Source organism: Ixodes scapularis, unplaced genomic scaffold (genome assembly GCF_016920785.2).
Source record: "Ixodes scapularis isolate PalLabHiFi unplaced genomic scaffold, ASM1692078v2 PGA_scaffold2__306_contigs__length_199485367, whole genome shotgun sequence".
Lineage (NCBI taxonomy): Eukaryota > Metazoa > Arthropoda > Arachnida > Ixodida > Ixodidae > Ixodes > Ixodes scapularis.
The window spans coordinates 14,566,304-14,581,276 of NW_024609857.1; the positions used below are offsets into that span (position 1 = coordinate 14,566,304).

Genomic DNA, 14,973 nt, shown 5'->3' on the forward strand with positions numbered 1-14,973 from the left:
CAAAGAAAAACTAAATAAACCTAGATAAGCATTTGAACACAAAAATGAATGTTGAACTATTAAAAAAATCCCTAAGTGGATTAATACAGGTGCTTGATTTCGAAATTTAATATTTGATGAATTATGACATTACACAACACGCATTGCCAAGAAAACTCACCACTCATTAATCAAAGTGTATAAGAACTTTGAAACATTCGCCCAGTGCAAAAGACTAATTAGAATGATAAAAATAATGCTGATAATATGCAATCGTTGTGCCAGGGACACTAAGCCCAATGTACATGAGAATGCAATGGAATTTTAACATACACATAAAGTTCCAAAAGAACGCCCACCCAAAATGAAGATATAAATGGTGAAAAACATGGGGTGGGCAATCTTTGGGAATGCCAAAGCAAAATTTTATAAAAAAAATCATGATAAACACACTGACCCTGGCTACAAACCATGTGCCGCGAGAACTGATACCGCAGATCATGGACACCGCAAATTCGCGTTTCACGATGAGATAAACACCCGGGAATTCGCTACGAACTCCTGTGTCACGGGAACAGATACCACCAATCGCTGACGCAGCAGATTCGCATTTCACGGTGCAACATACACGAGGAACAACTCGCGTGTTAAGGGAGCCGTTATCGCACGCGCAGATCGCGGAAAAAAATACGGGAACCCGATTTGAACTCGCTTGTCAGACAGGCCGGTACAGCAAATTGCGCGGTTGATGCAATTCCCGTTGGGCATTGCGGAGGGTGGACGATGTATTGAACTTTTATGTGAGATTTTTAGCCAGAAAAACGGGATGGGCGATCTCTCGGAGGCGGGCGTTCTCTCGGAACTTTACTAGTTACACAGACTTAAAGGCATAAAAATGGTAATGCTGGTGATGACAATGTGAAATCAATAATATGGCGAGAGCACCGTTACGATGCAGTTTCTCTTACAATTCTGGTATCTTAGTTCGCGCATCTGGAACGCGTCGCGGCGCGTGTCTTTACACACTTTTTTTTCTCCACCGCAAGCAGCAGGTCTGCTGGAAGCGGACCGGGGTTCATCGGAAAGACGCGGACAGCCGCGGGCGGATCTGGCCCACGGGCCGAAGTTTGGATACCCCTGAACTAGAGCAACAAATTATATGCTCACAATAGACGCTTATGTTATTAATATATGAAAGAAACATTCCAATGCTATATCTTAAAAACGCTGCGATAATAAAACACAAATATAAAGTAAAAATGTTAAAGTAGCCGTGTTTGCGCATTTTTGACACACAGTATATAGTTTCTATAATTGTAGACATTATTGCAAATACTAGCACTATATACTTGTACGTTTATAAAAGATTCGAGTTTTCTATCATTTGTACTTCGTTTATTATGTGCCGTCAAACTTGGCAAAATGACAAAACAATAAAACGGTAAAAACCTGATGCAGTCTTGATTGCTTTTCTCCGAGAAATTTTTTCATTCAAATCTTTGTGAATCTGTTTTCTCCATACATTGGGGAGTATAGTAATATATAAAAATATGAAGAAAAACGAAAATGTAGAGCGGGCACGCGTGCATGATCTTATCCGAACAGACCCACTTACTGAACTTTCGAGGTGCCTCTAACAGCCTATGGGCCTAGGGAAAGCTGCGCCCATTGGCACACGTATAAAAACAGAAGCATGAAAGTATGTAGGATTTTTTTTTTTTTTCAATTTCAGACAACAATAATCTTGAAACTGAGAGTCCCCTTTCAATTCTTCCAGTGACCACACACAATATCAGATTGCTTTTAATGCAAATCGCAGTAAAAAAAAAAGACGCACAAACGCTAGTAGTGTTTTAAAATTGGATTTGACAGGTTTTACTTGAGCTAGTTGGTACATACTTGAATATGGTCAGCTGACCATATTCAATTATGAATTTGACACTTAATCATATGATTAATAATCTTGGTGATACAAAGACAGGAAGTGTAGCGAATGTAGAACACCATGAAATCAATTCTAAATGGTGAGACAATAAATAAACCAATGCATTTCAGTGCAAAAAAAAAAGTCACATCAACGTCACCGAACGAAGCGATTGCATTAGCTTATAAAGTAATGTAAAATTTCAATTAATTATATTATGTATAAACGCTTTGCACACGCGCCAGATTACAGCCGCCATTGATGACCTTCTCTTGAGTTACGGAAATACCGAGCCACTGAAACGGTCGTTGACGAGTCTGCGCAAAGGCCAATGCTGAGGAGAAGGACACAATGAAATCTAAAATGGCAATGACTGGGCCTGCTATGATAATGATGAAACGAAGTGAACAAAATAAGAGGAAACGAAAACTGAAGGTTGGTTATGGCGGCACACATGCATGGCTGCTGCAAAACGTCTACACGTCATCCTCATTGCACTTGTCGTCTAATTTTGAAAAGTATTTGTTATCGTAATTAAATGCATTCCAAAGTAATTAACTCAAGCATATTACCAAATTATGTGGGTGACTATAGTCCCTGATCATGTTTGGAGAAGCCCCCCTTTCAAGTTTTAATTGCGTTTAGCCCACAAACTTCTAGCTAGGGTAGCTGACATTTGCGTGCAATTTCAACTGCCACCTTTTTTCAGTAATATTTGCCCTCAATTAATCAACTACTGAAACAACAGGATAACTATAAAAATGTCAAACTTAACGATCTGAAGAAAAAATACTATATCTCTTGCACATTCCTAATGAATAAAAACTGTCAAGAGCATTACATAATCAGACCATCTAATCATATGATCCCACAACAACACAAATGACCTAGTCAATCTCAGAAATGAGCCACCAAAACCACGTAAAAGCAGTTTGAATGCCGAAACAACACCTCCTTCACACTATATATTTTCCTTCACCACTGAGCAACACAGGTTGGATGGACCGATATGGAAGACAGCTGAAACCTCATCGTATAGCATTTTCGCGATGGAAAGCCTTACAAACGCGGCCGAGAAAACCACCAACTGAAAGGCTTCCTCGCCTTCTCCCCCACCAGTAGGAGAGAAAGAATTCCGAGAAAATCAGTCCAGACGTCGTCCAGTTCAATCCAGTTCTAGCCACCTTTTAACCTGGAAACAACCGTTTTAGACATGCCCAAGTCTCGACAGGAAATCGGCAATACCTGAAGAGCCGCGGGGCGTGCCCCTAAGAATAGGCCCGCTGTCGGACCGAGAAAAGTGGAACGTTTATTATGAGAGCCAAACAAACCGGCTCGGCCCGCGCGTGGGCACCGCGAGGCGGGCAGTATAGTTTCGGTTTTCCTCGACGCGCTTTATTTTAGAGGCTGCTACGGCCGAACACAGGAGGCTCCTTTACTGGACTACTTTCCCGGCCCCCGCTACCCTCAGCACGCCGTGCAAAAGCATCCCTCAGAGTGGAGGTCAACCATCGAAGACGGTTAACCATCGATGCGGTTACGATCGGTCTCCTATTTAGAGCTTCAGAATAGGGACCCCAGAGCGCATGCGCGCCACCAGCCTTGTCTGCACCTGCATAGTTCTGGATCTCGTAGCGGGCTGCGGAGTGTTTGGGGCACGACCCACACTATGGTTGCGGGAGAGTAGAAACGATCTACAAAAAACTTCCTACTATTCCGATATTGGGAGCACAAAACCAACTGCAAAAACTGTTTTTCTTTTTCTTGAAACGGTGAAGCTCGACAGAAAACGGCATTGAGACTGATGTTCGCATAGTCGTGAAAAGGCGCGAAAAAGGTGGAGGATAGTCCATAAAAAGAAACGGTGCGGTGACAGAGCAAGGAAGAAAATGGAGGGAAACAAGCGCTTGTGGTTGTCTGCTGCCTTTGTCCGTCGTCAAACTGTTTGCGTTGCCCTAAAAGCACACACCAATATATAAAAATAACGTTTCGAAAATTTTAAAAAGCCAATTTTTTTCTTTATGTCATCTATCGCATATTTCCCGCTTAAAAGATTGTCACGCCTTTAAAAGAAAACCACGGGACTTGCGAGTTGCATAACACACAACTCAGCCTCCGCTACTGCACCACCATATGTAGATACATACTTTTGTATAATATAACATCATAACTGACGAACGATGGCTGCAAGTTAACCGCTACAATAAACCAAATACAGCATTTAATATGATGAACAGTGTAATTGCTATTGTCAGATGCGTAGTAACAATCTGTTCAATTGGCAAAGCTCTTAAACATTCAAAAATATAAGGCAATGGTAATACCGCAAAAACTGGCCAAAAACTGGCCAAAAACTGGCCAAAAACTCTCGTCGTTCTTGATCTATGTCGGTATCTTTCAAAAGGTTGCTAGATTACTCTTGCCGAGACAAATTTTCGAATGTTTCCAAAATTTCCGGACATTTTGCATTCCTACTGCGCATTTCCGCAGTACGTGTTGCGTGCACATATGCTCCGGTGGTGAAGCTCCCCCATGTAACGCTTTACAGATGCGATGTACGTTTCGCAGGTAACGTCGACTTAATTCAGCGAGAGTTGCTAGTGCACAAGCCGACAGTATATCTAACGATTTTGTTTTTTTATCCTCCGCTTTCGAGCACGCATACCTGCTCGACGAAGGTGTATAACGGTTTTCCAAGACCGTGGATCGATGTGCCTATTTCAGACTGCCCCAATTTTCTTTTATAGAGTCTCTTTGGGCGCACTTCCTCAAAACAGACAAAAAGTAAGCTTCTGGGCATGGCCGCGTGGTCGGTACGGTCAATAAAGAAAAGTAAAAAATTAATAAAAATACGCTTTATGCACACAAGCACGCAAGTGTCCTTGATCTACCGTGCAAACGGAATATTTATATAAACCCTCCCCCCCCCCTCTTTGATCCAGTCGAGTGCGAGTCTACGGGTCAGTCATACTCCTGCGCGCAGTGGAAGCAAACATGTTTATTATTATTAGTAGTAGTATTATTTAATCGCTAATTATAATATGGGAATACACAAGCATCAACAGATTTACTATATTTTTGTCCCAGAACAGCCAGAGACTCCAATAAGAATGCTAAACCAACATAGTTACAAAAATGACAGATTCATATTTTCCTTCTTTCTAAGAATAGTGGATTGGAACAACCTGATACCCGATGCAGTAATGCAGCCACTTTTATAAATTTTTGTACCTCTTTATAGCAATGGTGCACCATGAAAAATTTGCAATTTTCGGTCGCGCGCCAGTCACCTAGCTGTGTTTGGAGATTTGTGTTCGTCCTTTGTCCCCCTTGTTCCCCTTCTCTAAGGATTATTTTCACCATTCTTGTCCAGCTCGCTGCACCTTCGCATTTAATTGCATTATAGTCATAATCTTAAATTGCAAGCTTCACCTTTGTTGGTGTTAGACTGGTGGCAGCTGATAAAACCCGTTTGCTCTACTGACGTCTAACCCCTGGTTAGCTCAGTTGGTGGAGCGCTCCACTTGTAATGGAGAGGTCCCAGGTTCGATACCCGGGCCAGGCGGATTTTTTCGGTCGCGCACCAGTCACCTAGCTGTGTTTGGAGATTTGTGTTTGTCCTTTGCCCCCTCGTTTCTCTTCTCCAGGGATTATTATTATGAGTCTCTCCTCTTGTAAGTTTTAAGAGACCAGCAATATAAGGGAAAACGAAATTTTCAACGACTCGGTTCACATTTTAAAATTAACTTGCCAATACACAAAAGAAATACGAACCACACAACAAGGTCCATGGAAAATTGCTACTAAACTTGGGGTTTGCGAAAAAAAAAAAAAAAGTGCAAGGCGGTAAACTAAAACAAAGAGACCGGTGCAACGCGCCCCTCATAGACCCAGGTCGAAGTCTACAGGGGCATCTAACCTAATTACCAAACCGCTGACCACTTACTGACAGAAGGTACTAGATAACTGGAGCCCCAATAAAGACAAAAAAGGAACAACCGCCGAGCCGAGCAGAAAATAAATTAAAAAAGATATCAGCGACAACGTGTGTCGCCTACATTGTCGACGGCGAAGAGTTCCACAGATAAGTGGCCTCTGAATCACTGCTCCACTTTTATGACGATATACGAAGTTTTGTTATATTTCTTTTTTTTTGCCAACTACAACGCGGATAGTGACTTGTGCACAGGGAGTCGTTCTCTCACGAGAGCCTGCGTTTTTCTTTCTTTTTTTCTTTTTTTACATGTAGTAGCGCTCAGGGTGGATGTGTGCAGGTCGTCACGTTGGAAAGTAAAGATAACATAGGCGGGGTCACCCCTGACTTCCCGATTAGCCACGAAAGTCAGATTCGGAGAAGAGCTCCCAGATCATATAACAATCATCTCAATCGCGCCACAGCTCAAGTCAAATAATAATAATAATAATTATAAAATTAATAATCATCATCACAAAATTAATAATAATAAAAACGGCCTTGGTAATCTGTTTAAGAACAGGTTTTTCCGCCTTAGTAAACTGCTCGCGCAGTAGACAGGGCGAAATGCGGGAGGACGTGTCTTGCTCAGTGTTTTGCGTTTCAACTAGTTCGATCTATGTGCAGCCCCTATTAAAATCCCCACTCCCTGCCCGTTTCGATTTGAATGAGCACTGTACCGGCGCGCGACCGTGTATCACTACTGCGTGGTGCACGTCTTTTGAGCCCCAGGCTAGCGGTTACACAGACCTGGCTAAATTTCCCATCTACAGCTGAGACACCGAACACCCATTGACGCTAACTTCCGACTGTATAAACATACACACACGTATTATTATTCATCGAGAAACCCACGCAAATCTTTATTGTGAGTTACCGCAGTTTTCACAGACGGTAATTAATTGCGCTAGAACTGTCCTGTTCTAGTGGCCTTCATATCAGAGCATGTTCAGAAAATTATACCACAAAAGCAATCATTCAGGGATCGTTGCATAGTATAGCAGCAATTAATGTTCAACCTCTCTATCGAGCCCTCATCATCGTTGTTGTGAAGGCTTCCGAGTTTGCCCACGAGCAAAGGTCCATTATCTGTTGTGAAGCACACTCGGTTGCTTATTGGTTACTTATTGTTTAATGATGGAAGTTTTTTCTTTTGCTGCGTCACTATCACCCGCTCTGTCTATGATGCTCCTAGTCTCATTTACACCAGAGCTTGATTAAACTTATCTTGCTTGCAGTAAGCCCAATAACTTATTAGCACACAATAAGCCCAATAAATTATTCAACTGTAGGAGCAATAGATTTGCTACAGTACTGACGATTCTAGAAGGTAGCAAAAGGTGTGAACATTCTCTGTTTTCACGATATCATGTTATATCACACGGGCATTAGCAAAACACACTTGACTTTTATGCAAAATTACTAATGATCATAGAAAATAGAAATGGCAAAATAATCAGTCTTTTTCTTCTAAATGTTTAACTGATTAGTTAAAATTGGTTGTACAAATGCAGAACATGGAATACCAGAAATCGTCCACTGTATTTTCCTGTTCGTTTGTAATTTTTAATCGTGATAGCATACTTCCAGTAATTTTTAATTAAAGTGAAAAATTTCAGCACTTTTGGCCTAAGAAAAAGTAAATTCAGCAAGCAGGAAAGGGCCAAGGCATGTGCATGGCATCTATGCAAATAATTATTTGTATAGGACTCCCTTTGTAAACTCTTGGTCTAGTTTTTTGCCAACTGATTACTTCAAATATGCACCGTGCTGGTAATACTGCAAATACATATATTAATGCAATTTTTTTCTGCAGGCTTTAGTACAAAATAAGAACTGTATATCTACAGCAAGACTCAATCCAGAGTAGAAAAAGAGGCATAATTGGTTGTTGTGAAGCTTAAAACCAAAAACAACTAACATTATTCACAAGTTATGTCGCTATCTCAGTTCCTTCAATTTGAAAGAAGCTTCTCAGAATTCTTTTCCCAGCACTTAGGAAAGCCTTGTATTCAGAGTGCCAAATGACCATGGTGTAAGACACTGTTACAGCATGCAAATGACCCACGACAGCCCATCTCTTTAGAGAATCTGGAATATTTTTCTCTATTTGAATACCTGTTGTGCCTCAAAGAGGATTTAACATCAGAAAGAAACAAAAACACCAGTAGTGCTTGGTAGAAAAACAACTCACAGAAAAAGAAAAAAAGAAACACCCAAGGGTTTGATGACCAGGAAATTTCATGCCAATTGTTACATCCTGCCTGCCAAAGTTACATCCTGCTTATTTTATGTTTCTATGTAGTGCAACCTACAGTTTTGAACCTTGACAAAACCAAAAACAAAAGAAATACAACCCTAACATGATTTCTTATCATCAGCTACATTTCTGTGAACGAAATGAGACTTCAGAAAGATTTAATACAAGAGGAAGAAAGGTAAAGTAAAATACTAAGCATGCTGCCTCCTTTTTTTCATATTTTAGAAATGTCTACACTAAGCAAGATATGCACAGATGTTACTCAAACAAGAACCTCTCACCCACTTATAACTATTTATAATTGGATTTTGAGTGCGTGTATACACAGCATTTTAAATTAATCAAATTGTTTTAGCTTACAGGTTGCTACGAGCTGAAAATCGATCTCTTAAAGTTAACCCAAAGTTTATCTGTTGGGCTACCCCGATAATTATGCAAAAAGAGAAAACATCAGTGAATGCAGCTAATTTAGCAAACACATGGTGCATAATAGTACATAAGACATTACATTAGCTGGAATAATTAATTCTTTTCTAAACAACAAGTAAAGGATCACAAAACACCAATGAAGGTGAATGACCCAGGAAATTAGTGCAAGTCACGAGCCTACGATAGCAGAACCCTCAAGATAAGGAACGGCGTTATCTAGCCCCATGCGCTGTCAACAAACTGTCCTTTACGCAGCACAGATCTGGATGGACTGATATGTGACTGGGAAAGCCGATGCAAACGCGCCTTCGGCCTTCGGGAACCGAAGTGTCACAAGCCTCGATAACTTGAACTGATAACTAACTTCTAAGCTTTTTAGATGTCAAGGCTCCACTGTGCACACTTCGAATGTGAGCAAGTAGTAATGCTTGTTACGTTGGAAAATTGGCAATCGAAAGATGCTTCAGTGACTGTCTGGAGTGATTTTGGCAACAGAGTACACTTTTTTTTTGTGAATTTTGCAATTTTATTTTGTAGCATCTGCCACCAATTAATGGAAAGCACGTCTCCCCCCTGGAAAGGATTAAGGGACGAGGAATGAACAGAATAGTTAATGAGGAGGAATGTGTGAATGGAATAGGGACACCCACCCGAAAGCCTTGACAATTCACTTGAAATTGATACAATGTATAAAAACTGGGGAGAAATGTTCTAATAGGATCTTGTTACAGACAATGCAGAGAACTTGACGAACAATGCACAACGAGTTTCCACTAGAAGTGACGGGAAACGGCAGACGAAAACAAAAAGCACCACAACTGATGACACAAGTTTATGTATCAGCTGTGTTCTGTCTATCAGTGCAAAATTGCACTTACCCTGCTGTAGATGTTTTCTGAACCTGCAAACTAAATAAAACTTTCTGATGCTCTAATCTAGCCGTTTGTCCTTTCAGACCCATGACCATTCATCTACAAAAATCGGCGAGATCCTGGATTTAACTGTTTGACCGCACCGGTAGCTACCCTAGTAGCACACTTAGTTCTGTGAATGTCCTTAGGATGTTCTAATGTCCTGGGGATGTTCTGTGTGTGGACGTTCATTAAACGTTACCAGAACGTCAGGACACCCTAAGGACATCACAGAACTATCTGCGCTACTAGGGTACCTTATAAGGCATTTATTAGCGACCTACAATGAGTCAAATTCTACTATTGTAAGACAGGTATGCAACCAGCAGCAGAACTAATCCGTATGGCAGAAGAAAGGGTTTTCGTGCAAACTGTATATACGATGAATCACCACTAAAGTGACAGGGACAAGAGTCCCAGTACCGCCTCGCAGTTCTTGGTGACGCTGAGAACACGAGACTTCAACGCCACGTATGGCGGCCCACGTGACAGCGCATCAACGGGACGAGGATTCTATTAGAGTCTATGACAATGAGAGCGAAATAATTGTCCCGAACAATCATATGCATGCAACTCCATCGCGTTCTAAGCCGCTGCCACCACGTTACGACCACAACTTTCTCGCGTGGCAGTGAAACAAAAGCGACAGTCGTTCAAGAACTGCTGTCGCGATTCCACCGTGGCAGAAGCAGCACTGGGTCCAACATACGGTTTCGCGGACGTGGAACCGATCGAAACACGTGGCTACTTCGGGCTTTCGTAGGCAAGGTTCGTTTAGTCCGTTCACTGAACCGCCGTCGCATCGGTTGTTGGCTGCGGAAGTGACTTATTTGGCGCAAGCGACGCGCGAGCGCCGAAAAGCCGGGTGGCTGGCGAACACTACTTACAAGACCTGTTCTGAAGGACGAACGCAGCGGCGGGGGATGACAGGCCGCCTTCCTTTTGCAGCAGGCGCGAAAATTTAAACACAGCCCGTGCCATTGTCTGAACCGACCAGCGATGACGGCCACCACGTTTTGCGGGCCCTCACAAACTTCAGCGAGAAAAAAGGGCGCTACCCCCGACGAAACGGCCAATGGGGATGACTCCTAAAGGAAGCGATCGCCGCGCCGCCACAGTGCGCAGAAACTCCTTGTGCGGCAACTTGACCCAACCGCTACACCGAATCGGTTTGTGTTTCACGCCGTTGACGCACGGTCGCACGGTGAACCTGCCGAGCGCGCAGAAACTTTTATCTTCTGTCAGCCCCTTACACCCTTGCACTTTGCTCTCCGCCAGCACCTTCTCTCTTCACTCATAACAGCTGGCTGCTCGCTGCTGGCCACAAACGAGTATTACCTGTACCCGTACTACCCGGTACAGTTGGCACCGTGGTCGGTATTACAGGTGGATGGATGAAAACGCTGTTGTCTGACAATGCATCTGCACGCAGCTCCGTGTGTTCTGTGACGAGGACCATAGAGGTCGAATAATAGCTTTGTCCTGTCGCGGTTGAAAGCGCTTCATTGATGCATGTCCGCGCCCACAGTTGGAGGTTGATTGCTTTCATTAGCGGTCAAATATGTTTAGTTTTCTGCTGGTAGGAGTCGGCCTGATTAGAGAAGAAGTCAGAATAAGTTAGTCGGGTTTATATTTTTTGTCTTATAGAGTATTCAATAACTCTAAAAGCTAAAAATACAACCTTTACGGGATTTCAAAACATAAAACAACTCAAAGTGTCCGGTATGTTTTGAAGACTTTCTCCGCGGTTTGGTGGGCAGGAGCAGGTGGTATTATTTCCTCCGCGTAAAAATACACCTCATTAAATTCATATTTAAGCAATTATATTGTTTGCAGCTGCCGATAATTACTCTCTTTTGCACGAGTCTCAGGACCACATACCGTGCGCTTCGACAGCAGAAAACACGTACTCTACCGGCTCTACTCGCCTCAGCGCCACCTATTGACCACAAAGACGAGCAACATTTGAGGAGTGGAGCCGGCTCACTAAAGTACTTTGCCGCTTTTTTTTCCGCTTGTGACACCGAAAGAAACCGAGATCACGGGGGACCGACGGACCGACCACCAGCCGAAGATAGCACAGTTTGCTGCACGGAGATCGCCGGCGAAAGCTGTCATCGCTAGAAATCGCGGCTCTGCTTACGTCCGTCGGTCGCTCTTCAAAGCAGTTCGGATTGCAAGTTGCCCCGCCGTCCATGTATTGGTGAGCGGTCCGGCGGACTTCTTCGCTAAATGTGCGCTTTTTAGGGGGCTAACATTTCCCGTTCGTGTCTTTTTTTAGCTGTTGCTTCGAGCTGCTCTAAACTGTTGACAGGTCAGATATACGGCCACGCTTCGACATTTTGTGAGTTCGTGTATCGCGACACTTCTATTCTGACGGCGCCAAACGTAAATTGAGAGAAATGCGCATGAACCGGCTGGGAACGTGTTAAAATGCCCTGGATATTTGTTCTAACGTAAACAAAGATCTACAAAATTAGAGCGAACCATATCTAACTCCAAATGTTGGCCGCGAAAAAAAAAAAAAAAAAAAAAAAAAGGAAATACGAAAAAAGAGGTAGTACTCTAAACGAAAACGATTGCCTGTTTTGTGGTTGGACGAACAAATGCTTGCAGTCAAGAAGCTTGCCTTGGCGCCAGATAAGATTGATTTCGCCGGGTTTGGTTTTCGTCAAATCTCAGTCGGCCGTGCGATTACATTGTGAGTGACTTTCCACGTTGCCTCCTGCCACTTGTTGTAATCCTTTCAAGTTTGCTTGACCGTACGTTTAGTCGTAAAAACTTTGCGCTGTGTCACATCGCAACAGCTGGTAGCGTATCGCCGGCGCGATACGTGGGGTTAATGAACTTTATAAGCCCTATTAATCTTGATATGTCTTAACTTTTACCTTACTGTGTGAACAGTTCGATCGTTTTTGTGGCATCGTCTGTACCTTTTTGTTAAATATTTCCCCTACTTTTTATGGTCTCGGCTGTGTTCTCATTTTGTTTTGTTTTGTTTGCTAGTTGCTTCTCATTATGCAAATGTCGTACACATAGACATAACTAACTTTAAACACCAAAAAGTCATATTACCTAGGAAAATGGAAAGCAGGGAGGCAGCCTCTGTAATGAAGCGAATGCTGACCTCCTTTCTTGACAGAGTAGGGAATTGTGATGCATGCCAACAACTTGTGAAATCTTCGCAAAATAAAAAAAGTTAAAGAAAAGAGGAAATTATTGAACAGATATTAATCAATTTCAGTGCTATTTCACTCAAAAGGGGCTGTTTATGGGACCGAATCCGCCCAAGAATGAAGGACGAAAGCTGGAAGCCCCAGTTGTAGGGCCATGATATCTCGAGCAATCTACTAATTATCACAATCTAAACTCTGAACCTAGGAGAAATAAAGTAGTAGTCAAGATTTTGTGTCGTCTTGTTCATTAATATTTTATTTTTCCTTGTTTCAGGGTTTAGATTATGAAGTTTCCTAAACAGCTCACCTGCATACTTTTGCTCCTTGCAATTCTACTAATAATTTTCTTTCCATTTCTTTTTACAGAGAAAATGTTTCTAGCGCTCCGTTATTCCACCGCCACTGTCGACCATGCTTGCCTGGCCAGGCTGTCGAGGCGGCCCCTGTGCAGGCGGACGTTCAGCCGTAGCTCCACCTGTCGATCGGAAAGTGCGGCCACGCCGGAGCCACCCAAGGGGATCCCTTACTCCAACCTCTCCGTCGGAGTGCCCAAGGAGCTGTTCAAAAATGAGCAACGAGTTGCCCTGACCCCCATCGCCGTCGCAAACCTAACCAAGAAAGGATTCACGGTCAACGTTGAGGAGCAGGCAGGGCTGGCGGTAAGCGAAAGAAACACTATAGTTTCAACGAAAAAATGGTTAAAGTGCAGGCGAGCTGGTGTAAGTTATACATGATGATTGAAACGTGAGATTGTGGTTTGAAAAACGTAAACTTGTGAAGTAGGAAGAAAAAGGAACAAACAACGTCTCAAACTCAGCTAAAAACTTTATTGCCTCTACGCCTTATATACACCTCCCCCGAATGTCGCCACCATTACAACGGTTGATCACCGAGCTACAAACAATACACCAGAATTACAATATACCGAACCGCAAACAATGCATAATTTTTTTATATATATATATATTTTTTTTTTTTATCACCAGTGTGCTGAAGTGGTTTACCGTGCAAGCCTGTGTCCCAAAAGAAATACTTGAAAGATTTACCCCTTAAGTGCCACTTTTTTTTTTAAGTAACCTGAAATTGCCATACTTTTTTTATATGGAGGAGTTTTGTTCCTCTAGTATCGCAGATACAATTTCAAAAGTTTATTATGCAAAATCATTGGTGGCAAAAAAAAAAAAAAAAGGCATTAACTAAAACGAGTGTTGCTTTCTATGATCAGCACCGCAAACTACTTGGATGATCCTAGCTTGTCCGTGGAATTGAAGGCTACCAAAAGAACCACTGAATGAGCTAAGCTCGTCCGTGGCATTTTTAACCAGAAAGCGGCCGACGAGCTCAGCTTGTCCAAGGCACTTAAAGGATTAAAGCAGGCATTTTTTACTTTCTCTTGACTTTCTTCAGCGCAAGATTCTGATTAAACGGCAAAAAAAATCGCAATTAAAGCATCACTCGAATAATCTGAAGGTTAATCAATGAACTGCCCAATCCCGACATGCATTAGGTGAGGGCGGAGGGTGATCAGAAAGTCTCGTAAGAGTCGCTAGCCCTCATCAGTAAAAGGGTGTCGCTGCAGCCGATGCAGTTTGTGTCGTGGTGCGAGTTGTTTGTTGGAGTTGCGGAGTCTACTATGTTTGAATAGAAGATTATTTAGCCATCCATTTATAATGTTAGCCTTTTGACATTCGCGACCCTCACCAAGAAAATTGAAGCTGGTGAACCCACACAACCGAGAAAAGCATCTAGTAACACGCATGCTACTGCGTTGCTCGGTCACACCCGTTTGTTACACTCACGGCAGATATATTAGAATAGTTTGTTTCAGTTGTCCCGCCAACGGTTTCCGGATTGTAACTAGAAGCGGCACTCTCTCCTCATCGCAGCATTGTAGAATTGTTCTGACTCCAAAAAACTTACCCACACCATGGCACAGTAAAGGGAAACATTGGCTGCAGCGGAACTCAATAGCACGGTAATTTCTGATACAGCACTGAATTCTCTTCATGCTAAATATTTATATTATACTGCAAAAGCTAAAGGTTACAAAAACAAAAATGCATAGAACCTGCGATTTCACAGGGCACAGTACCTGTATTATGTTATCCGGGTCGTAATTCATTGTTTTGTTGAATTCCCACGTTAGTGAACCTATACAGAGCAGACGATGCATCCAAACAAGTGATTATTTAAATGTAGGCCGTATGCTGGGAACACGATTCAATCTATACTGAAGCTCCGAACAATACCGCACCATGTTCCGCTAAAAAATGTTTTCCCACTGATACTGTGTGACAAAATAAACGCAAGAATCTTCACCG

At 42.5% G+C, this 14,973-nt stretch overlaps 2 protein-coding genes across 3 annotated transcripts in view; one reads left to right on the forward strand and one right to left on the reverse strand.

Annotated features, from left to right (window-relative positions):
* Positions 1-10,702, reverse strand: part of LOC8027821 (isocitrate dehydrogenase [NADP] cytoplasmic) — a 34,598-nt gene extending 23,896 nt beyond the window's left edge. The window contains exon 1 of the mRNA XM_002409629.5: positions 10,364-10,702. Coding sequence (XP_002409673.2) covers positions 10,364-10,457 — 94 coding nt within the window. The 5' untranslated portion in view covers positions 10,458-10,702. The remainder of the gene's footprint in view (positions 1-10,363) is intronic.
* A 791-nt stretch (positions 10,703-11,493) lies between these two features.
* The window catches only part of LOC8027820 (NAD(P) transhydrogenase, mitochondrial), a 37,816-nt gene continuing 34,336 nt past the window's right edge, over positions 11,494-14,973 (forward strand). The window contains exons 1-2 of one of the 2 annotated variants that reach the window (XM_040504952.2): positions 11,494-11,710; positions 13,019-13,311. In XM_040504952.2, coding sequence (XP_040360886.1) covers positions 13,024-13,311 — 288 coding nt within the window. In that variant the 5' untranslated portion in view covers positions 11,494-11,710; positions 13,019-13,023. The remainder of the gene's footprint in view (positions 11,711-13,018; positions 13,312-14,973) is intronic. The other variant, XM_029967781.4, reaches the window with a different exon arrangement.